Source organism: Cricetulus griseus, chromosome 2 (genome assembly GCF_003668045.3).
Source record: "Cricetulus griseus strain 17A/GY chromosome 2, alternate assembly CriGri-PICRH-1.0, whole genome shotgun sequence".
Classification (NCBI taxonomy): domain Eukaryota; kingdom Metazoa; phylum Chordata; class Mammalia; order Rodentia; family Cricetidae; genus Cricetulus; species Cricetulus griseus.
In genome coordinates, this window is record NC_048595.1 from 195,690,496 (window position 1) to 195,713,547 (window position 23,052).

The following is a 23,052-nucleotide window of genomic DNA, read 5'->3' on the forward strand; positions in this document are numbered from 1 at the left end:
GTATATGACACCCATCAAGTAAAAGGATAGAAGTTGCTTTCCCATTGGAATTTATGACCTTCCAGGCACAGGTTTTGTCCTGGCCTACAGTACCAATTGTGAATTTCCTCTTTTAGAGCGGATCTTAAATCCAATTGGAATGCTGTTGGTCTTACCCATGATAGTGGAGCCACTATTGCACATTCAGGCACATTTTGTCTGGCATATTGATATTTTAGTACACATGGGTCTGAGGCCAAACAGAAATGTTGATGACAGTTCTCCACCAGCAGCCTACACAGCCCCCTCTAAAACTGCAGTAGCCAGCCAGCAGGGTGGGAGTTTCCAGTTCAGTCCTGCCTAATTTCTCCATGTTCTGCAGTCTAAGGATGCACATGTGCTGTCTTTGGCAATAGCATCTTACAGTCTAGTCCTGGCCTACAGCCAACAGAAATAGCAATGGTTTTTAAGATTTGTGGTGCCTCAGGGGCTTCGCTGGCCAACATCTTACAGGAAAGTAACCCACTCTTAGCACTGGAGTTTTCATTCAGTAATCTTATGGCCCCTGGGAGTGTCCTTTTTCATCTATGTAGGATACCTTTTGGAATATTTTTTCTTTTAATTAACCCAGCCCCAGTAGGGTTGAAAAGTAGTTAGAAGTACCATTATACCTAGTTGTCTCATTAATGGCTTTCCAAATCTGCAAAACCTTAGAGGTTACCATTGTTTCAGCTATGTAACAAAACCTTTTTCAGAGGTTTTTCCAAACCACCATTCCTTAAACGAATAGTTGTCATCTGTTCTCAGCAAGTTTCAGGTGACCCCATAGGTTCACAGCTAAGAAGACACTAAAGTCAAACATAAGCAAGGTCTAATTTGGCATGGAAAGGTTCCATTTGTGTCAGTTGCTTCCTCCACAGATCAAGGTTGGGTAGAAAGCTTAGATAGGAGACACGAATTAAATTAATTAGCTCCCTTTAATTCCTAGTTTTCTCTCTGAGCCATGATGTTTCCATAACCTGAGCTCTTCCATGGAGCCTTCCTACATTTCTCCAAACCTGATAAACTCAGTGGGGCTGTCAAAGGTGAATGTGGCCCTGCTTTCCCCTATGTATCTGCTGCCTCCCTTGGTTAGAGTAGCCCTGGGTTGGCACAGTGGTTTGTAGCCTCCCCATTCACCACACCTGGTTCTTGTGGGAGTTCTTGACTGGGCAAACCATCTCTACCCATAGCATAACCTTTTGTTGGAGGGAAAAGAATTTCCCCTACTCTGGGAGTATAATTACCCACCCCTGGGACAGGCTTGATCATCTTTACTTGTATTATTCTATTATGGGTTTCTCCTGTGGACTGCTCTTCAGGCTTAAAAGCCTTCAAGAAGATCATTAGCACAGTTTGGCTTTCTATCAACTTTTTTCTTAGGAACTTCAGCTCACCACACATCTTGCCATCTTGTCTTTGAGCAATTCAGACAGAACTCTTCTTTCTGCTTTACATTTTCCTTATTGCCTCTAGCTTGTTCTTTTACTTTACAGACACTCTTCACATGCTAGTCTTAAGTCAGGGAGCTTCCAGAGTCTTCCTTCCCTACATTATAAAGATCTTGGCCCCACCAAAGAAAGGACTGAGCAAAGCCATGAAAGCTCCACGTCAGCTGTGAGGTCCCTGCTGGGTCAGCCTTTTCTCTAACTTCTCTGTGAACACAGTTCTCTCTGGCCCAGTAAACTGGGGTTCAAGTACAGCTTCTCTTATTCCTAGTTCCCTCAATAGTGTCTGCCCTTACCCTATGGTCCTCCAACCCCGCTATTTATGGGGACTTCAGATAGAGATAACCAAGTGTTCCTATGACTTGGATAAGCCAATCTGTCGGGGGCTGATTTCCCTCACACTGTCACAGGCTATGCAGCATTTTCTTTAAGGAGGGATAAGAAGTTACATTACTCAGTTTTTCTGCCTCCATAGTATTTAGACTGATCCAGTCCACTCCCATGGCCCATTGCTTCACAAGCCAGCCTGCAACAGGCTCTTTCACTGCTTGTTTTAAAAATCTTCCCCAATTCCGCTGGGCGTTGGTGGCAAACGCCTTTAATCCCAGCACTCGGGAGGCAGAGGCAGGTGGATCTCTGTGAGTTCGAGGCCAGCCTGGTCTCTAGAGCGAGTGCCAGGATAGGCTCCAAAGCTACACAGAGAAACCCTGTCTCAAAAAACAAAAACAAAAACAAAACAAAGCAAAACAAAAAAATCTTCCCCAATTCCAGCAGTTCAAATGCTATTTCCTGATCACACTATTTTTTTTTGCATTGGATCATTGTTAATTCTCCCATCTGAACACTAGATTATAGATTTCTATTTCCATTTCTATAGATTTCTATTAAAGGTTGGACTTGAGGGGGTATGTTTTATCATTTTTACCATGCTCTCCCCTTCCTCCTCACTCTCTGAATCTTTCCATGGGTTCCAAGTTCTTAGATCCAAGGAAGGGCTTCTGAGCACAGATCTAACTTGTAGTCACTCTTTCTTCTGGCCTCTAAGCCTTAAGAATTGGCAAACCAGCACCTCCATCTCATCTTCTTGTTTATCTAATTTACTTGCCAAATCAGAGGCTAACACAGAGGATGCTAGCCACATCTCCCTTTCTTGTTGTAATTGTTCCTTTTATACAAACAACTTCCTGCTTGGCTGCAATCTTGGCTTCAAATGGGTTTCTAACTACACATGACAAAGGGCAGGCAACCTCAGCTGCTTGCTGACAATCTTGGCCCTTGTGCACTAATCTCAAGGACTGTAAAATTTCTTCTAAAATTTTAACTGTTTTCAGGGCATCTTCATATTCATGTGATAGGCCCCATTTATCAAGTAGGCATGCCATCCCATACCACATAAATGAAGACAGCCGACCTGGGATTCCTCCTACAGATACTCTTAATCCTGAAGGCTCAGCCTTAGTTGCTTATCTCACTACAGATAACAAGAACCATGCCTCAGTACCATTATCATCTCAGCATGCCTGGGAAGAAACACCTTGTCTTGAGTGTGTGGAAACTGATATAAATGTATACAAATAATACAAATGTGGTATAAAGGATACAAAAAATATGGTAAATAGTTGAGAGTCTTATTTTTGTTGTTGGTCCAGGACAGTCATACATAACATTTATTATTTCTTAATTTATATGTTAAGGATTACAGTGTACCCAACTTTATGCATAATTTTTTTCCTAGAATGGGAGTGTATGTTTTGTTTTGTATTTTTTGAGACAGTATCTTGTATAGCTTGGGCTGGCTTCAAACTTTCTATGTTGCCAAGGATGACCTTAACTTCTGCTTCTAGCTCCCAAGTGCTGGAGTTACAGGTGTTTGCCACCATGCCTGGCCATCAGTATATCTCTCATATATACTGAGAGAGAGAGAGAGTGTGTGTGTGTGTACATGCATACATACATACATATATTGGTTTTTCAAAACAATTCTCTGTGTAGCCCTGGATGTCCTGAAACTCGATCTGTAGTCCTGACTGACCTGGAACTCAGAGATTCACCTGCCTCTGCCTTCTGAGTACTAGGATTAAAGATGTGAGCCACCACCATCAGTTGCCATGTTTTTAGGTGACTGATTTTGTTTTCTTTCAGGAATGCGCCTGGCTCTGGCTGATGCTGGCGACACTGTTGAAGATGCCAATTTTGTGGAAGCCATGGCAGACGCAGGTATCCTCCGTTTGTACACATGGGTAGAATGGGTCAAAGAAATGCTCGCCAACTGCAGCAGCCTCAGAAGTGGACCTGCCAGCTCATTCAATGATCGTGTATTTGCCAGGTAACCCTGGGCCAGCGCTGTGCTGTAGGAGTTGCTGAGTCCTCCTGGTTTTCAGAGTGTCTGTTTCTCCTTTTTTTTTCTAAGAAAAGTTAAATAATGGCAATGACTGCTATTTGTTGAGGGCCTCTCTGTGCTAGGCACTTTAATTTGACTCTAGCCTCAAAGCAACCTAGTGTGCTAACAATGTAGCTGGCTGACCTTTGGAGATGAGGAGACTGAGGCTTAACAGTTATTTCATTAAATGCCTTGATGTATTAATAGGAACCTTGGAGTATGAATTTATCTGTATCTCCAGAACTTCTGTACAACCTTTCTCTCACTGTCTTCCATTACAGTAGCATAAAATGGTGACAGGAAAAACAGGTTAAGAGAAAAGGAGAAGTACCTTTAAAAAAATTCAAGACATTTGTTGGCCTTGTGTTGGAAGTGATGAGTAAGACTATAAAGATGAGTAAGACTTGCTGGAAGGAAAAAGCGCCTACTAACTGAGAATTCATTGTAAGGAGGACTCAGGGAGATGTGGGAATTCTGGGTTTCTTGGAAAAAATAGACAGTAGTCTTAGGGGGAAAGGAGAAAACACATATAGTACCCGGGAAGGGTATGGTATTTGATATACAGTATATGTAGGTCAGAGCCAACGAAATAGATCAGGGCCAGCTCAGGTCAGATTAAATCTGGGGTGGTAAGAGATGTGTTTCCTAATAGCTGTTAACTATTACTTCACATGTATAAATCCTGTCTGCTGCCCTAGTTAGGCATATTGTGCTTAAGGATCATTAGCAATGATTTCAATGAGGACATGTTTGGGGAGACAGGGTCTCCACTACCCTAGGCTGGCCTTGAACTTGATACAGTTCTGCCTCAGCCTCCCAAGTACCTGGATCACAGGCCACGATGCCCAGCTCTGCCAAGAAACTTAACAAACAACAACAACACTGTGAAGTGTATTTATACTGTGAAGTGTAAATAGGAGCCCTGGATAGTGAAAGCTGACATTGCATACAAGTGGGTAGACAAATAGGCTGTACAGTTTTAAGGAGGACAAAGCAGTTTAATAATGGGTAATTTTTGTTTTAAACCAAAAATTTAAAAAGTGTGTGTGTGTGTGTGTATGTGTGTATCAAGAAACAACCTCAGGCATTGGTCCTTGCCTTCCACCTTGTGTACACCAGGCTAACTGTACTGGGAGCTTCCTGGGATTCTCCTGTCTCAGCTTCCCATCTCACCTTGGTGCACTGATATTACAGACATGTACTACATCATCTGGCTTTAGTTGAGCCCTGAGCATCTGAGCTCAGCCCTCATGCTTGTATGGCAGCCAGTTCACTCACTGAGCTATCCCTTGGCCCTTGTATTGAGCAATTTGTAATGTTTTCTGGTTATTGATCTATGTAATAGTTATGTGTGTGTATGTATATAAGTACACATTTATGTCAAATATATAATGTAAAACATAAATATACAATAATATTTAAAATACATAAAATATGTAGTTGCCTTTAAACTAAATAGATTTTCTTTCCCTATTCAATAGTGAAATGAATGCAGGAATTATAAAAACAGATCAAAACTATGAAAAGATGATGTTTAAAGAAGCTTTGAAAACAGGTTTTTTTGAGTTTCAGGTATGCTATTATTTTGGTGTCTAAAACATGTCAGCATTGATACAGTATATTTTCTCCTTTTTATTCTTGCTCTGAAATAATTGCATGTCCAAAGTACAGACTGAAAATCTTTTCAATGAGTTTTCTGATAATTTGTGATTTTAAAATAGTTTTTTTTTGACATTGTGTCTGTGGTATTTACTTAGTACAGAAAATTCTGTTCTTATTTTACCCATGAGCATTAAGAAGAGGTCCTCCTGCCCCCACCTAGGCATGTAACCCGGTGTCTGATACACAAAAGCATTTTAAATCGATAAATATGAAGGCAACATGAAAGAAAGTGCTTTCTGAGTTTTTCCACAAGGTGTCAGTATTTTTCCAAGTTTGGCATTTCAAAGGCCACATGTAGCTTTACTCAATCAGTTTTGTAAAGTGTCACATTGGGATTTATGTAACTTGGTTTTCAGATGTGGTTAAATAAGGCCAAGTGCTGAGCATAGAAATCTTGCATTTGTAGTCCTTTATGTTAGCGTTGCTCTGGGCACTGCTCAAAGCCTGACCTTAGAAAACAGCTCAGAGATCTAGTTTTATGCCTTACTGACATAAACATGCCTTAAGGAAAAAAAAAAAAGCTGAACATAGTTGGCTCATGCCCATAATCCCAGTACTTGGGAGACTCAGGCCGGAGGGTTGCCGTGAGTTTGAGGTTAGCCTGCATTAAAGAGTGTTACCATAAAAATAGTGGTAGGGCAAACTTATGATACATCACGATGCCCTGTCTCAGAAATCCCAAACCAGGTAGACAAACAAAATTCTGAGACTTATTTGAAACAATTATCTGGTTTATTTTGAACCCAGGACCTCGAGTGTGCTAGGTGTGCACTCTTGCTACTCAGCTACATCCCCAGTCTCTTTCTTGAGAATCATTAATAGAAAGATATAATATTCTCTGGATAAAAGATTGTTTTTATACTGTAGAGTTTTAAAAATAAAATGAAACCTTTATAATAACTTATTATGGAATGTTTTAAAAGACTAAGACTTAATGCCAAGAAACTGAATATTTTATCTGTATTTTAAAGATGAGGAAAAATGATAAATCATTTGAAATTCTGTATAGGCTGCGAAAGATAAATACCGTGAACTGGCTACAGAAGGGATGCACAGAGAGCTTGTGTTCCGGTTTATTGAAGTTCAGACCATCCTTCTGGCTCCATTCTGTCCACATTTGTGTGAGCACATCTGGACACTACTGGGAAAGGTACGTACATCACTGGGCTTTAAATGTCATGGCTAGTTTGGCTTTAATAAATAAGTGTTGTGATAATGTTGTTACTCATGAGAAGTCCAGAAATAATAATAGATTTATCATCATAATTTAGCAGGTTAAAGAGCCATACAAGACAGATCAGATATGTGCATTTCAACACATGTATATGTGTTAAAAATGTGGTCATATTCATGTTGTGTAACATTTCATTCTCATCTGTATTTGAGTATGTTTGCTCAGTTGTACATTTGGATGCATGTATAATGTTGTTCCTCCAGTGATTAACAAGGTGGAAATATTGTGGAGAGCTATAAATAACAGGATGAGGTGTCTATGAACAAAAGATATAAGGGTATATTTACATAAAAGTTCTTATTTTATATAAAACTCCTGGCATATATAGGGCTGTATGTCAAGGATGCTGTGTCACATTCATAGTGTGAAGACAAACTCAGTTCCCCTAAGCTTGCAGATCAGTAGATTGGCCTGTTTTGTGTTTCTCTCCAACCTCCTTAGCCAGGCATTTGTGCTTTTCAGTCTATGAACACATGCGGAATTGTGCTAGTGATATATATGCTGAAGAGCCATACTTTCAACATTGGATGTATTAATAGGATATAAACTGAGAGCATGAATAATTTATATAATAATGATTAAATTTAGGCAAATTAGCATTACATAATTTTCTTTGAAAGTGAGCATATGTGTGTGGGTATTAATATGCTGTACAAATGGATGCTAATTAAGAATGTAGAGTCAGACTTCACAGCTTGAATTCTAGGGAACATTAGATCAGGGGCTGTAGAAGTGTGCTATGTGTAGTCAGGTTTGAACTTGGGGCACACGATTACAGATGGTAGCCATGGTGTGAAACTGTAAGCAAGGCCTGGAAAGCAAGTGTTGTTTAATCTCTCACTCAGTTTTTTTTTCTTTTTTTTTTTTTTAAAGCCTGATTCAATTATGAATGCCTCATGGCCCGTGGCAGGTCCTGTGGATGAATCCTTAATCCGTTCCTCACAGTATCTCATGGAAGTAGCACATGACCTTAGATTACGGCTCAAGAATTATATGATGCCAGCTAAAGGGAAGGTGAAGTCATCCTTTAAACAGTTTTTTAAAAATTATTTATTTATTTTATGTGTACATTGTTGGTTTTGCCTGAATGTGTGTCTGTATAAGTGTGTTGGATCCCCTGGAACTGGAGTTACAGTCGTGAGCTGCCTTGTGGGTGTGGGAATTGAACCCAAGTCCTCTGGAAGAGCAGCCAGTGCTCTTAATCTCTAAGCCATCTCTCCAGCCCAGTTTTTTTTAAAAGGATCATTTCTTATGGTATGTGGTCAGATAACAAACTAGTGAAAACTAGGTGATTAAAATGTGTAGTGCTGTGTGTACTGTGGATACAGCCCTGAAGCATATATATTCTAAGGTCTAAAGCATGCGTGTTCTGTTAAACGTTTGAAAGTTGTATGTTCTAGCTGCTAAGGGTCTGAAGCATGATTGTTCTAACTGTTAAGGATCTGAAGCCTATATAGTCTGTTAAGGGTTTGAGCATGTATGTTCTAACGGTTAAAGGTCTGAAGCATGTATGTTCTGTTAAGTATTTGAACATGTATGTTCCACTTGTTGAGGATGGTGGTATAGGTGCTGAGTGTTCTCATCTTTGGTTTACACAAGGACCCATGTTTTTCTTTTCTTCTCTTGTGCAGAAGACTGACAAACAACCACCACAGAGGCCCTCACACTGCACCATCTATGTGGCAAAGAATTACCCTCTCTGGCAGCATATCACCCTGTCGGTCCTGAGAAACCACTTTGAGGTAATGTTGATATCCCCCAGTATTACTGCAGGAGAGTTGTTCACACTGCCAATCGCTTGTGCCAGTAAAGCCATCTTGAGTCAAGGACAGGGTCAGTGATTGATTGATCCTGCTAGCCATGTTTTCCGTGATCCAAAAGCCATGGAAAACCCCCACTGCCCTTCCTTCTCTCTTCCTGTTGCTCTATATCCAACTTCCTCAGTCCTCTAACATTTCTATGGCTAATTCTGGTCAGCCTATCACAGCCTGCCCCTGCCTTCTGAGCGTTGGTATTAAATGTGTGCCACTACTCTTAGCCCTAACTTTTCTTTTTTTTAAAAAATTTTTTATTTGTATGATTAGAGTATATATATGTATATTATTTTAAGTATATGTTGCCTGCATGTATGTGTGTCTGTGTACTATATACATGCCTGTACATTGGTGATATATGATAACTAATTTTTTGGGTTTTGTTTTGTTTTGAGTAGATAGAAATGATACTATTTTTAGCATCAGAAACTAGGGAATGCCCTTCCTACACTCCCCCCCCCCCCCCCAGTATTCAAAAGCACTCTTGCTGAGTTTGGTTCTTAGCACCTATGTCAGGCAGATCACAACTGCCTGCAACTCTAGCTCCAGGGAGATTTGATGCCTCTCTCCTCCATGGGCACCTGCTTTCATGTGCACATACCACCCACCCCCCCATACACACATCACTCATAAATAAGTTTTGTATAAGAAATGTATTGCTGCTGGGCGGTGGTGGTGAACACCTTTAATTCCAGCACTCGGGAGGCAGAGGCAGGCGGATCTCTGTGAGTTCAAGACCAGCCTGGTTTACAGAACAGGTTCCAGGACAGGCTCCAAAGCCACAGAGAAACCCTGTCTGGAAAAACAAAAAAAACAAACAAAAAAAGAGAAATGTATTGCTTTCCATTTTAACGTGACCAGTGAAATAAGATTTTTGAACTTGAGGACAAGATCTTTATAAGACTCTATCAGTCTTTTATCAGGAGGGGCTTCTTTTATCAAGAAAGATAAATTCTCAGTGCACTGTACTTGTGCTTCTCTTTTGGACTGACAAGCATGCCGCTTATGTTCAGAAAGGAAGATGTTGCTGCATTAGCCACTGAGCTTGCACTGGATGATGCTGAACACCCTTCTCAAACAGCCACCTTCTGTATCTGGCACAGTTCCTGCAGGTATACCCATGCTCTCGAATCATCTTTTAAATATTTCTCTTCCTCTCCTACTCCCATTTTTAGGCCAATGGTGGAAAATTGCCTGATAACAAAGCCATTGCTTCTGAACTAGGCAATTTGCCAGAATTGAAGAAATACATGAAGAAAGTTATGCCATTTGTGGCCATGATTAAGGTAATCGAGTATGGACCTTGTGGACAGCTGTGACCACTTGAGAAATGGTTAGTTAGGACAGAAGAGGGTAGTGGTTATGAGATATGAACTAACAGATTTTGAATTTATCTGCAGAATAATTGCCTTTCTAGTACTTTTGTGGGAAGGAAAAGGAACTTAGGTGATATCTTAGTCCACCTTCTGCTGCTATAACAGAATACCACAGACTGGATGATTTCTTTTTCTTTTTGTGATGGTGGCAATTAAATGCACATGTTAGGCAAGCATCCTACTGTTTGACATCCCTAGCCAAGGCTGGATAATTTATATAAACACAAAGGCAATCAGGCCAGTGCTGCCTTGTGCCCTATCACCATACGATACCTACTCAGTATGAGAGTGTCAGTTTCTTTTCAAGCTTTGCAGGAATATCTAGAACTTTTATATTTGTTATCTTGAAAATTTTTAAAATATTAGCTGAAGAGATTTTTTTCATAAATTTCTTTGATTCTTTCCATTTGTACAGTGAGTCATCTAAATACACAGCTTTAAAACCGCATTTATTTTCAATGCCTGAAAATCCCATGCCTTCCAGTGTTTTCAATACTTCCTTAAATTGCATCTTATTTTAATGGCAATTATTCTGAGCAAGTAATTTCATGAACAAGCAAACATGGTTAGGGAAACCCATGAGTCAAAGACCTTTCCTTTTCCTGCTGAAATATAAAGATTTTATCAGTAGAGAGAATGATTGATTACTTAGGAAAAATAAACTTTTAAACATGTTCTTAATATGATTTTTTTTTTTCAAAACCATTTGGCTATTAGGAAAACATGGAGAAGAAAGGGCCTCGAGTCTTGGATTTACAGTTGGAATTTGATGAGCAGGCAGTACTTATGGAGAATATAGTCTATCTAACCAATTCTCTTGAGGTAAGAGGGCCAGGGATTGTATAGCTAATTACTGTGGTTTCCTACAAAACCACAGTCTAGCTCTGTAGCCCATTATACTTTTCATTAACTTCATCTTCACTGTTTAGGACATTTACCAAATGTATAATTCATAAATATTTTTCAGATGAAAGCAAATGAGTGGATATAAAAGTTGAAGAAAGAAAATGATCTGTCACCTTATTCATTTATCAGTTATTTTATATGTAAAACATGGGCTGTATGTTGCTTAGGATTCTCCCTAGATTGTCTTTAAAGCAATCAGACTCCTAGTGGATGCTTGCGCTCTCTCTCTCTCTCTCTCTCTCTCTCTCTCTCTCTCTCTCTCTCTCTCACACACACACACACACACACACACACACACAAAAAAAAAAAAAAAAAAAAAGCCTCAAACCAAAGTGATACCTTGTATTTAGATGCCTTTTGGAAGGTGGCATAATAGGAAGACTCTGAGGTCTGAAATTGGGACAATTAAAGCCTTCCATTATAATCTGTGGTCCTGGTACATTTTCAGTCACAGCTTACACAGAGTCTAAAAATGCTTTCCCTTAGCTGAGGCAAAAGGAAAATTAATTTGCGTTAGAATACTATTAGAAGACTCAGAATGTGGTTCTAATGATAATGAAGACACTGAAAACCGTTCAGGTTTAGAATGACTGAGAACTGTTTCATGAACACAGAGCTGAAGGAGAGTTTTACATGAGAATTTGTTTTATTCATTATTACTGTGCATTTGTTGCTGGTGATTGAACCCAGAACCTTGTGCTTGCTAAGCCTGTTGATCATGAAGTCAAAGATTAGTAGATATCTGTTTTATGTATATCTCTAAATACTTATATATATTTATATATATGCATTTTCTTAGGTCAGAAGCTCCTTTTTGTTTTTTCATGTAGACTGTAAGCACACACACCTCAACATCTATTCGGGAATCTGTAGTATGTTATGTTACTGAACTATCCTACTTATGTAACTTCTCAAATGATAAATTTGGAGCTTCTGTTGTTTAGGTGAAAGGCTTTCATGCTGCTTTTCCTCTTTTTTATGTGGCTGGTAGATGCCAGATTCTGATATAGAAAGCATGACACACAACTGTGTAAAGAACAATACCATGAAACAGCTAAGATGACTGTTGATAGCAGATTATAGATTTCATTTAACATTTATAAGGAAAACAATAAAATTGTACAGATCATTTCATAATAAGTGGAGAAACCAGTTTTCTCTTAATGAGATGAGGTGGTGCTTAATTTCTGTTATATTAAGTGCTCCTAATGACTTTCCTTTCCCCATCCTTTTAGTTAGAACATATAGAAGTCAAGTTTGCCTCTGAAGCAGAAGATAAAGTCAGGGACGACTGTTGTCCTGGGAAGCCGCTTAATGTTTTCAGAACAGAAGTAAGTTAAAGAAGCCATATTCAATCATTGCCTACTACACCTAGACAGGGGCAACGCCCATCATTCATAGGTAGAAGGAATTGAATATGAAGGGCTAGAAATGGGGTTGGATTTAGGTGTTCTGTTATTGCCCTGGCTTGTGCAGTACTGGTTATGCCTCATGATAGTGTTATTTATTATTTGTAGTTTTAAAAACTAAAGTAAGATAATCTGAACCTGGGTTTTTTTGTTTTTGTTTTTTTGTTTTGTTTTTTGAGACAGGGTTTCTTTATGTAGCCCCAGCTGTCCTGGAACTCACTTTGTAGATCAGGCTAGACTCAAACTCATAGATATCTGCCTGCCTATGTCTCCCAAGTGCTGGGATTAAAGGAGTTTGCCACCACCACCCAGCTCTGAACCTGGTTTTTACTGGAAGAAGGAAAAAAACCCAAACAAACAAACTAGCTGTGGATAAGACTTTTAAACAGTGACAAAGCCTTCAAACAGTCTATTCTCACTATTTAACTGTTATGCAAGGCTTTTGCTTTTTGGTGTAAACCAGGCAGGTTCATCATCTTAATTAATGCTGAAATTGCCTGCTCTTATTTTTTGGTCATTATTGGTAGAAGTATAAAGGTCTTACAGATTCTATTTAGCCTCCAAGAATACATTCAGATTTGGACTATAATTATGACTCCATAGAATATCCGAATAGAGGACTTAGGTATGTTGTTAACTGAAAATAGTGATCTGTTTTGAAAGAGTAAAATGACATTCATGGAGACCTTCTGAGTTTATTTTGTGGTAATTCTTTCATTGTCTCATGATGTGGCTTACAGAAGTGCAGTCATTTGGGCCGGAGAAATGAATAAATGAAGTGGTGTTCTTTGTGTAACTGTAATATTCCTTTTGGGGATGTGGAAGTCTTGTCTATAAAGTGTTTCTCCAGTGCCTGACTTGTAGTGGAGAAGTTGAACAAATGATGGTAGTTGTGGAAGAGAAAATGCTGTTATTGTTATAGTCTGTCACCAGCGTTGATACATGCAGTTGTAATCTGTTTTACCAATGCATCTAGGTGTAAACATGAGTTTACACAGTTTTTCTTTTGTATATGACTGTGTCTTGGTCATGATTTTGTGCAGAATTAGAAATGTTCTCAGAGGATATTGAAAATATAGTAGAGATTGCCCTTATTTTTGGCAGTATTCAAGTTTGATGTGTCATAACTTATATTTTTATTCTCCTAGGCTGGTGTGTCAATTTTCCTAGTAAATCCCCAGCCATCCAATGGCCACTTCTCAACCAAAATTGATGTCAGGCAAGGAGACAGCTGTGATTCCATAATCAGACGCTTAATGAAAATGGACCGAGGAATCAAAGGTAAAATAGTTTCCTTGAAACTCCCACTTAGCAGAAGCTCATGTACTGATGATTTGTAAGTAGAAGGGACAGAGAAAGCTCTTCCCATAGCTGTGTAACACCATGGGTAGAGAATTGGGCCCCAAACTGGAAACCTAGATTTTTTTGGGTCTCCTTTGGGGTTAGGTAGTTTGGTAACTTTGTGTCACTTAGTCACCAAGTTGACTCTCTTTCAGTGTCATGAGTATTCTGGATTGGATATTTTTTCAGTATCCTGTCTGGTTCTAAAATTACAGTAAGTGATTTATGTGTCTTAGAGGTAATTCAAAATTAGAAACATAGACCCTTAGTATTCTAGACTAAGTTGTCCAGCTGGGTCTCTTCCTAGAAGAGAAATAGAATGAGTTTTTGAGTGTCTCTCATGCATTAGCTTATTAATCTTTTTACAAATTACAATGTAAGTATTATTATTGTTATCATTCTCCTTGTATAGATAGTGAAATGGAAGTTCACTTTGGTTAAGTAACTTGCAAAGTTTGTTCAGCTGGAAAATCTCAAGCCTAGAATTCAAACTGTTAGACTACAAAGCTCCTGGTTTTTTTCTTTTAACAGTGTTTCTCTGGGCAAAATACATAAATAATCTCAGTTTCTGATCTAGGTTAAGAATATATGTTCTGTGATTAAGTTCAATCTAAACATCCTCTCCCCTCCCCTACAGGTCTTTTTATGTAGCCCTGGCTGCCCTGAAACTTGTTATATAGACCAGGTTTTCTGAAACTCAGAGACATCTGTCTGCCTCTGCTTCCTGAGTACTGTGGCTTCCTTTTTCAGTATTAGTTATTAGTTTTCTAATTGCTATGACAAAATAGCCAACAAGAAGCAACCTAAGAGAGGAAAGGTTGACTCACAGTTTGAGGGTGTAGTACATGGTGGCAAAGGCCTGGCTGCTGCCGCAGGATCTTGAAGTGCTGGCCACAGTACATTTGGTGTCAGGAAGCAGGTGGGAAAGCACTGATGCTCATATGTCTTCCCTCTTTTCTCCTTCTGAGTCAGTGCAGAACCTGAGTCCATGGGCTTGTGCCATCACATTCAGAGTAGGTCTTCTCTCCTCAGTTAAATCCCATAGAAATGCCCTTACTTATCCAGATCTGCTCCCTTGATTCTTAATGCAGTCAAGTTAGTGAAGATTAACCATCACTCTAGCCAGGTCCTGGAGTGAACATGAGAGACAGGTTAGTGTGTCTCTAGTACTTTCCTTCTAGATTATGAAGACTGACTAATGTTATGTTCATCTTGTAGATGATATCTATCTCTCCCTCTCCTCCCATCTCTTCTTCCTCATTGTGGATATGTGTTTTCAGACAGGATCTTACCATGAAGCCCTAGGTAACTTGAAACTCACTGTGTAGACCAGACTGGCTTTGAAGTTGTGGCAATTCTGCCTCTGCCTCCTGTTGGGATTACAAGTGTATGCCCCCAGGACTGGTCTTCTCATTTACTTTTATGTATTCATTTCTTTTCAGTGCTAGGATTTGAATCTAGGTTCTTGTACATGCTAGGCAAGGGGTCTCGCATTGAGTTATAGCTCATTTTTAATGACTTTTACTTATGTTTGTGTGTATACATGCACATACATGTAGGTCAGAGGAGAGCTTGTCAGACTTCGGTCATCAGGCTTGTGCAAGCACCTATACCTACTGAGCCATCTTGCTGGCCCTCTTTTCTTTTTGATAATAATAAAAAATGGATTAGTTTGGGCTTGGTGTCACATACCTATATCCCCAGCATTTGGGAGGCTGAAGTACAATGATCAAAAGTTTGAGGCCAATCTGGAAACCAACTTAGGATATACAGTGAGAGCCTGTCTCAGAAAAAAGAGCTGGATTACTTTTCATCAGTATAGAATTTTTCTTTACAATTGTTGTGTGTTATGATTAGGTGGAACATATCTTCCACATTACATGGACTCTGAGAATCAAGCTCAGGTGGTCAGGCTTGGGCAGCATGAGTTTTACCGACAGTGCCATCTAACCAGTCCAACATAAAAATTTACTAACAGTATTTACAAATCCCAACAGTAACCTGACTTATGGAACTGTATTGAGTAGTCATAGTCTATTAAAATAGAAGACCTGAAGTCATTTTCACATACACATTGTTTCTGCTCTGGTTGTTTGTTTCCTGTCTTTTGGACATCTGTTTAGAGTCCACCTTGTGTGGTATGTGTAGGATCAGTTGTTTATTCTGGGGTTTTGAGGATTCCACAAGCGCTGTTGATTAGTAGCTATATGTAGTGAAAGGGTTGGGAACTAAGCTATTGAAACACTTGTGTGTAATAGAAGGAGAAACTACTGAGTCCTTCAGAAAAGTGAAGATTTCATCCAGGGCACAGGGGAGGTAAGATCTCCAGCTGTGGTGATTTATAGGCACATTTATGGAGAAAATACTGTTTGGATAGGCCTTGTGAAAGCAAGGAAGTGTATTAGAGGAGGAGAGTGTCCACTGTGTTTCACCATATGTATAGTTACCCACAGTGTACTAGGTAAGGGATTTTATATTTATAAAAATGGTTTTTAATTAAAGTAAAATATTTATAAACATAAAGTGTACCTTTTTTTGTTTGTTTGAGACTGTCACTGTGCAGCTCAGGCTGGCCTTGGGCTTCCAAACCTCTTGAGTGTTGGGATTATAAGTGTGGCCCACCATGCTTTGTTGTTGGAGTCATTTTCAGGTCATTGAGTGGGTTCATATTGTCCAGCCACAGAACTTTCATATTCCCAACTGAAGTCCTGTGCCTAGTAACCTGTTGCTTCTTCCTGTTTTCCCTTGTGACCACTCTGCTTTCTTGCCTATTCTGGTTTTTTTTTTTTTTTTTTTTTTTTAAGACATGATTCCTCACTCTGTTGCCCTGCCCTGCCCTAACTTGACCAGTTTTCCTGCCTGGTCTCCTGAGTAGCTGGAGCTACCAGCATGCACCACTTGACCCAGCAGCAGTTTTCCTTTCTTATTAAGCTATTTCACTAAGCAAAATGTCTCCCATGGGTTGGTATGGAGAGCGCTAGCTCAGTTTGTAAAGTGCTTGCTGTACAGAAGTGAAGGCCCAAGTTTGGATCCCCAGCACCTATATTAAAAACAAAACCAAACCAGCCATATGCAGTGCCATATGTCTGCAACCACAAAGCTGAGAGATGTGTGCAGATAGCCAGCCTATCCAGCTGAAACTGCAAGCTCCAGGTTCTTCATAAATAATACTGTGAAGAGTAACAGAGGAAGACACCTGGCATTAGCCTCTGACCTTCACATGCACGTTTTAGTGCACCCACATACATGTGCACATACACGCATATACTACAGATACACACACAGTTTTCCAAGACTCATTCATATTCTTAAAGATTTGTTTTTTATTTTACGTGAATATCTATATGCCTGAGTGTATGTATGTGCACCATTTGCATGCAGGTGGACATGGAAGCCAGGAAGAGGTGTCAGATAGACTGTAACTGGAGTTACAGGTGGTTATGAGCCATCTAGAGTGGGTGCTGGGAACTGAACCTGGGTCTTCAGTAAGAGCAGCATGTGTCTTAACCACTGAGCCATCTCTCTAGCCCATATAGGCATTTATTGTGTGAAATAGCATAGAATGGTAGATATGCCTTTGGAACATATTTGTAATGCTTTTGTTCAATCTTAAGCAGATTTTATAGTAGGAAGAATATTAGAGTGGCTTTTAAAGAAAACAGGTGTTTGTGTGGACCCATGGGCCCTTATTATGAGGTTGTGGTATAGTACAGGATGGTTTCTGCATTGGAATTTGTATTGTAAAGTGTTAAATTGGGGATGATGAGATGCCTCAGTGAGCTAAGCACTTGTTGCCAAGCTGATGGAGGACCTTGGTCTCCATGGTGTTATGGAAGAAGGGAAATTTAATTGTCCTCTGAATTAATTGCACATGTGTGCTATGGCATGTGTGTATAAACACACAACCACAAAACAAACAAATAAATGTAATGAATTTTATTATTTTTTTTTTTGTGGGGTTTTTGTTTTCCAGACTGGGTTTCTCTGTATAGCCATGACCATCTGGAACTTGCTCTGTAGACCAGGCTAGCCTTGAATTCAGATTTGCCTGCCTCTGCCTCCTGAGTGCTGGGATTAAAGGCGTGCACCACCACTAACAGGCAATTTTTTTTTTAAGATGTTAAATCAACATCCCTATTAAAGGTACACTGTACACTGACTGGGTTCCTCAGAATTGTGCTGGCATTGCTTTCTATTTGTTCTCATTTCTTGTGTAGCCTCTGGTATGGTTCTTATCTCTTTGCTCATTCAAGCTGTTAATAATAGCATACAGTGTTTTAAGTTTGATGCTAGTAGCTGCTATATATTTTGGAAAATGGATAAATGCATTAGTGCAGTTTGAAATTCATATTTGTGTGAGAATCCACAGAAGAGATCTGACCTTGATACTTTCCATAGGCCTACGGGTTGCTTTGATATGTATGGGGGCTGAACATATTGAGGATGTAAGATAGAAAAGCAGTGCAATTCAATAACACACTTCATAGTCTGTCTGCTATACTAGCCAGCGTGCAGTCCAATTAGTGCCAATTGTATTGAAGGTGATTATGATCTGGGGCCAGGAGGAACTCGACTCAAACCATCATTTCACGCCACAAAGGCCATTGAGCAACCCTTGATGATAATGACTTTAAATCACTCACACCTATACCACATATGAACTAATAACTTGGAGGTGAGAGGCTCCATTTCATATTACCAGTCCCTAGGGGCTTTCAATCGCTCTTATCTTTTCTCTAAGTGCCTTAAATCTTGTGTAGTTGCAGACTTAAATTTCAACATTTTCAGTGATGAGAGAGATCTAGGATAAGAATAGATAGGAAGGCCACTAAGAAAGCCCTACAAATTTATTGGCAGTAATGAACTACATGGCAAAACATCAAAGCAAATGTATTTTGTCACTTAGAAGGCTGATTGAGTGTTAAGGTTTCTTTGAAATAGTCCAAATTAGAATTGGTTGAAATGACGAGGGAAGACTGTTAGAGAGAGAGAGCTGCAGTGAATGTATAAAATCTGCTGGCAGAACTTGTTACTGCTTCTATAGCAAAATATTTGGTGCCGCTGATGTACAGGTGAAATTGCAATAGCTGTTACAATGAATTGTGTTCACCCAAATAAGATGAAGGCTTGGGGAAGACTGCTGCCTGTCTCTCTATTTTAGATTTCAGGGCTTGTGCTTTGTCTTGGAGCAGACTGTGTATGGTTTCTGCAGAGACTGAACACTCCCAGGCAGGGTTTGCTTTTATGGCAGATGCAGGTAATTGCTCTGTAAGCCCTGAGAGCTCTTCTCTAAACTTGCAGCCTTTCGGTCTTTGTTTCCCAGAGAGAACAGAATGCCTGGAAGACTTGTTCTGTGGGCATGGCTGCCAGCTGCATTAATGTCTTCTTTGATCTCTTATCCCTTACAAAGTTAGGCTTTGTCCTCCTGAGACACCAGGAGGGAATGTAGCTCACAGACCACCCAGTGATCCGTTTTAGAAAAGGTTGGAAGTAAGGTAGGAAATGTCTTTGGGGGAGGGGCAGATAAAGTATAACCAGCCATACTATGCCCCGAACGACATTGACCTAGAATGAACATTTGTGTCATTGTTCTCCCCCCATATAAAAACAAAATTGTTTGATGTTGAGAAGTCTTAGAATTGTTTAAATAAAATATTTTTTGACCAGATTGTTGAATCATAAATTTATTTACAGGGCAAGTGCTTGTTTGGTTTGGGGCTTCTGTTTTGTGAATTTGTTTGTTTGTTTGTTTAGTTCTTTTTGGTCAGAAGCCCTATTACTAGCTTGCACAACAGAGCTCATCTCAAAGTTCCCATTCCCTCTGCCCCTCCTCCTCTTAATTTTCACCAGCCTGTGGCCCAAATACTTACCTTTTTAGCAAAAGAAGTCCTAGGTAGTAGTTCTGTTTCTCACAGTGGTTGTGACTTCTCCAAAAATAGGTCAAAAACGTCCTTTCACCAGCTGAGTGCATCTGGGAGCACGAAAGGTTTGTTGAAGCATGTAAATGTGATTTAAGCCATAGGCCGGCACTACTCTCCCTCCCTCTTGGTTTGGCATTCTAGATGTGTTGGTTCAGGTGTAAAGTTGGAAGGGGGTGAAGTTTACTAGATGCTGCCTTTCTTCTGAGGCTGGGGCCCACGTATCTGATGAAATTGCCCGTGTTAGGCTATTACAGCCATGTTGTGTCAATGACTGTATGCAGATGCTCATGTTGGTGATCTCTTCTGCTATAGATCTTTCCAAAGTGAAACTGATGAGGTTTGATGATCCTCTGCTGGGGCCTCGAAGAGTTCCGGTCCTAGGGAGAGAGCACAGTGAGAAGACGCTCATTTCTGAGAATGCTGTTTTCCATGTGGACCTAGGGAGCAAGAAAGTTCACCTCACCGAGAACGGGCTACGCACTGATATTGGCGACACAATAGTCTATCTGGTTCACTGAGCTCATGCAAATTGGACCTTTAATATGGTTCCGCCTTGAGAATCTCAAGCTAAATCTAAATAGACTTCATTTCTAATGGCTGGATTCTGTGTGTATTCATAATTACACCAATTCCCCTTTGATTTCTAAATCTAATAAACTGGCATCTTTTTTCACCTTTGGGCCTCTAAGAGAAATGGTTTGTCCCATGTCATTATTTTTAACAAATAATTGCTGCTTCCTAGGAGTTTTTAATGTTTACACAAGAGTGTCAGGATGTTTCCTTTTTGGTCTGTTTTTTATGTTTCAGGCAGGGTCATACTGTAGCCCAGGCTGGCCTCGGAGCTCGTGATCCTCTTGACTCAATCTCCTGAATGCTGGGATTATAAGCATGTCCCACTGTGCCCTGTTGTCAGTGTGTCCCTTTTATGAAGTGTGCTTTTTACTGTTTATGTAGGTTAAGGAGCATCACAGATCTTTATACTATAATATATCTACACCGGTCAGTGGTGGCACACACCTTTAGTCCCCTCACTCAGGAGACAGAGGTAGATGGATCTCTGAGTTTGAGGAGAGCCTGGTCTACAGAGTGAGTTCTAGGACAGCTAGGGCTACACAGTGAATCCCTGTCTTGAAACAAAAGAAAGAGACAATAGTGAGTGAGCTAGTTCCATTACTTCCTTTTATGAGTGTGATGTGAGCATGTGTGTAGTGCATGTGCGTGTATGTGTGCAGAGCTCTATGTACATGTTCATGTGCCAGACAGAAGAGGACACTGGGTGGTTCTGCTGTGTCATTCTCCGCTTTATTCCCATGAGACATGGTCTGCCACTGAACCTGAGCTAGACTGGCAGTTATGGAGCCCAAGGGTTTTTCAACTTACTGTTATTATTGTGTATGTGTGGTATATATGTGGAGGGGGTGGGGATATTTATACCACAATGTGTACATGGAGGTTAAGGGACAACTTTGTATATTGGTGTTTTCCTTCCACTTTTACATGGGAATCAGGGATTGAGCTCAGGTCTCCGGGTGTGCCAGGCAAATGTCTTCAGCTGCTGAGTCATCTTGATGTTCAGACGCCCAGGTTGTTTATATGTTTGTATAGGAATTTGAATTTCAATCCTTATGCTTATTAGTAAGCGCTCTCATCCACTGAGTTCAGCTCCTAGTTTTGTGTGTCACTGTCCAGGTTCAGGGACACTATCAATAGCTTGTAACTTATTTAATCTCTTGTAAGTTTTAGTACTTTAAGAGTTTCTTTTTTTTTTTTTTCTCTTCTAGATATAAGGACTTAGCAAAATTTAGTCTAACTAGCTTTAAAGATCATACTACCTATATTTTTATTTTTATTGGAAAGTATTAAATTTGTCCATCTGTCTTCATGTCGACCAGCAGAGGAGAAAATATTTTCATTTTTGAAGGGTTCAGCATGGGGAAAGGCCAGTTTTGACAGTCCCAAGGAAGCTGAATTTTAACTGAGGTCAGATGACTGTTGCTAGGGAATCCAGTGCAGATCACTTATCTCTGTCAGGCAATGTGGCTTTGAAGTCACCTAGATAGCCTAGATTCCACTTCCATTTGAACTTGGGTATCTCAGCAAGTCCTCAGCTCCAGTTAAAATGTAAAGAATGGTAAACTTTGTTGACTTACTGTCTGCTGGTCAGCCCTATCTAGGAAAACTATACATACACAGTGTCATGTTACTAGTGAGTGTGTGATGCATATGAGGGTATAGGCTGGGGCCACCTGTGCTAGGGACCCACGGATAACTGTTTTCCTTTAGGTGTGTCTGCTTCAGAGCTCTCAGAGCTTTCAACACAACTATTGATGAAAAATCTCCCAACTTAACTGATTTTTATTCTTTAGTTGTTTTTCTTTGTGTTTTTAGAACATCTTTCTTGGATATAGTCAGTGCTGTATTCAAGTATATTTTTGAATTCTTTTTTTTTATGTGGTTTCTCGAATTATTATTACTGTTTATATTTTTGAGACAGGCTGGCCTGGAACTCAGATCTACCTGCCTTTGCTTCCCCATTGGTGTGTGCCACCACACCTGGCCCAACTATTTATTTAAAGAAATATTTATTTATTATGAATATAACATCCTGCCTTCATATATGTCTGCATGCCAGAAAGGGCACCAGATCTTATAGATGGTTGTGAGGCACCATGTGGGTGCTGGGAATTGAACTCAGGACCTCTGGAAGAGCAGCCAGTGCTTTTAACCTCCAACTATTTTTTATATGTGTTTTCCTTTTTTTTTTTTTTTTTTTTCTTTTTTGAGACAGGGTTTCTCTATGTAACAGCTCTTGCTGTTGTCCTAGAACTCACTCTGTAGACCAGGCTGGCCTCAAACTCACAGAGATCCTCCTGCCTCTGCCTCCTGAGTGCTGGGATTTAAGGCAGACCCCACCATGTCTGACTATATGTGGTTTGATCAGATCATTTGTTATTCTTTTATGTCCAGCTTCATGGTTTTCTTTAAAAAAAAAAAAAGATTTGTTCTGTTTTTAATTAAGTGTATTTGTGTGCAATGAGTGTGGGTTTATGCACCTGAGTGCAGTGCCAATGGAGGGCAGAAGAAGGCTTCATTCCCTAGAGCAGGAGGTAAAGGTCACTGGCAGTCAGCTCTAGCAATTGAACTTGGATCCCCTGCAAGGAAACCAAATGTCCTAATTGCTGAACTATCTCTCTAGCCTGTTTCTTTTTCTTTTTTTAAATAAATAAAATACATGGTTTGAAAGTCAAAGCTATATCCATTCACAAACCTCTTATACCATGTTTCCACTCAATTGCTAAATAGTATTGGTTATGTTTTCTATATTTCTTTCCAAAACTGGCAATTAATTTATTGATATTTTAATTTATGTTTTTCTAATATAGTAGGAAATTTTTTTGTAGAATTATATATAGATATCTTTCTATAGAATTATATAAAATTATTTTACGCTTTGCTTTTTAAAGCTAACAACATAACCTAAATATGTTGCTATGAGAATTCTTTTTCATGCTTCTCTTCCCTGCCTTAACCTGCTCCTCATCT

At 39.7% G+C, this 23,052-nt stretch overlaps 1 protein-coding gene across 1 annotated transcript in view; it reads left to right on the forward strand.

Annotated features, from left to right (window-relative positions):
* Positions 1 to 20,203, forward strand: part of Lars1 (leucyl-tRNA synthetase 1) — a 58,303-nt gene extending 38,100 nt beyond the window's left edge. The window contains exons 23-32 of the mRNA XM_027397994.2: positions 3,609 to 3,792; positions 5,328 to 5,418; positions 6,518 to 6,658; positions 7,616 to 7,756; positions 8,374 to 8,484; positions 9,732 to 9,842; positions 10,650 to 10,754; positions 12,074 to 12,169; positions 13,396 to 13,528; positions 19,822 to 20,203. Of these exons, the coding sequence (XP_027253795.1) occupies positions 3,609 to 3,792; positions 5,328 to 5,418; positions 6,518 to 6,658; positions 7,616 to 7,756; positions 8,374 to 8,484; positions 9,732 to 9,842; positions 10,650 to 10,754; positions 12,074 to 12,169; positions 13,396 to 13,528; positions 19,822 to 20,027 (1,319 nt within the window). The 3' untranslated portion in view covers positions 20,028 to 20,203. The remainder of the gene's footprint in view (positions 1 to 3,608; positions 3,793 to 5,327; positions 5,419 to 6,517; positions 6,659 to 7,615; positions 7,757 to 8,373; positions 8,485 to 9,731; positions 9,843 to 10,649; positions 10,755 to 12,073; positions 12,170 to 13,395; positions 13,529 to 19,821) is intronic.
* Positions 20,204 to 23,052: the final 2,849 nt, after the last annotated feature.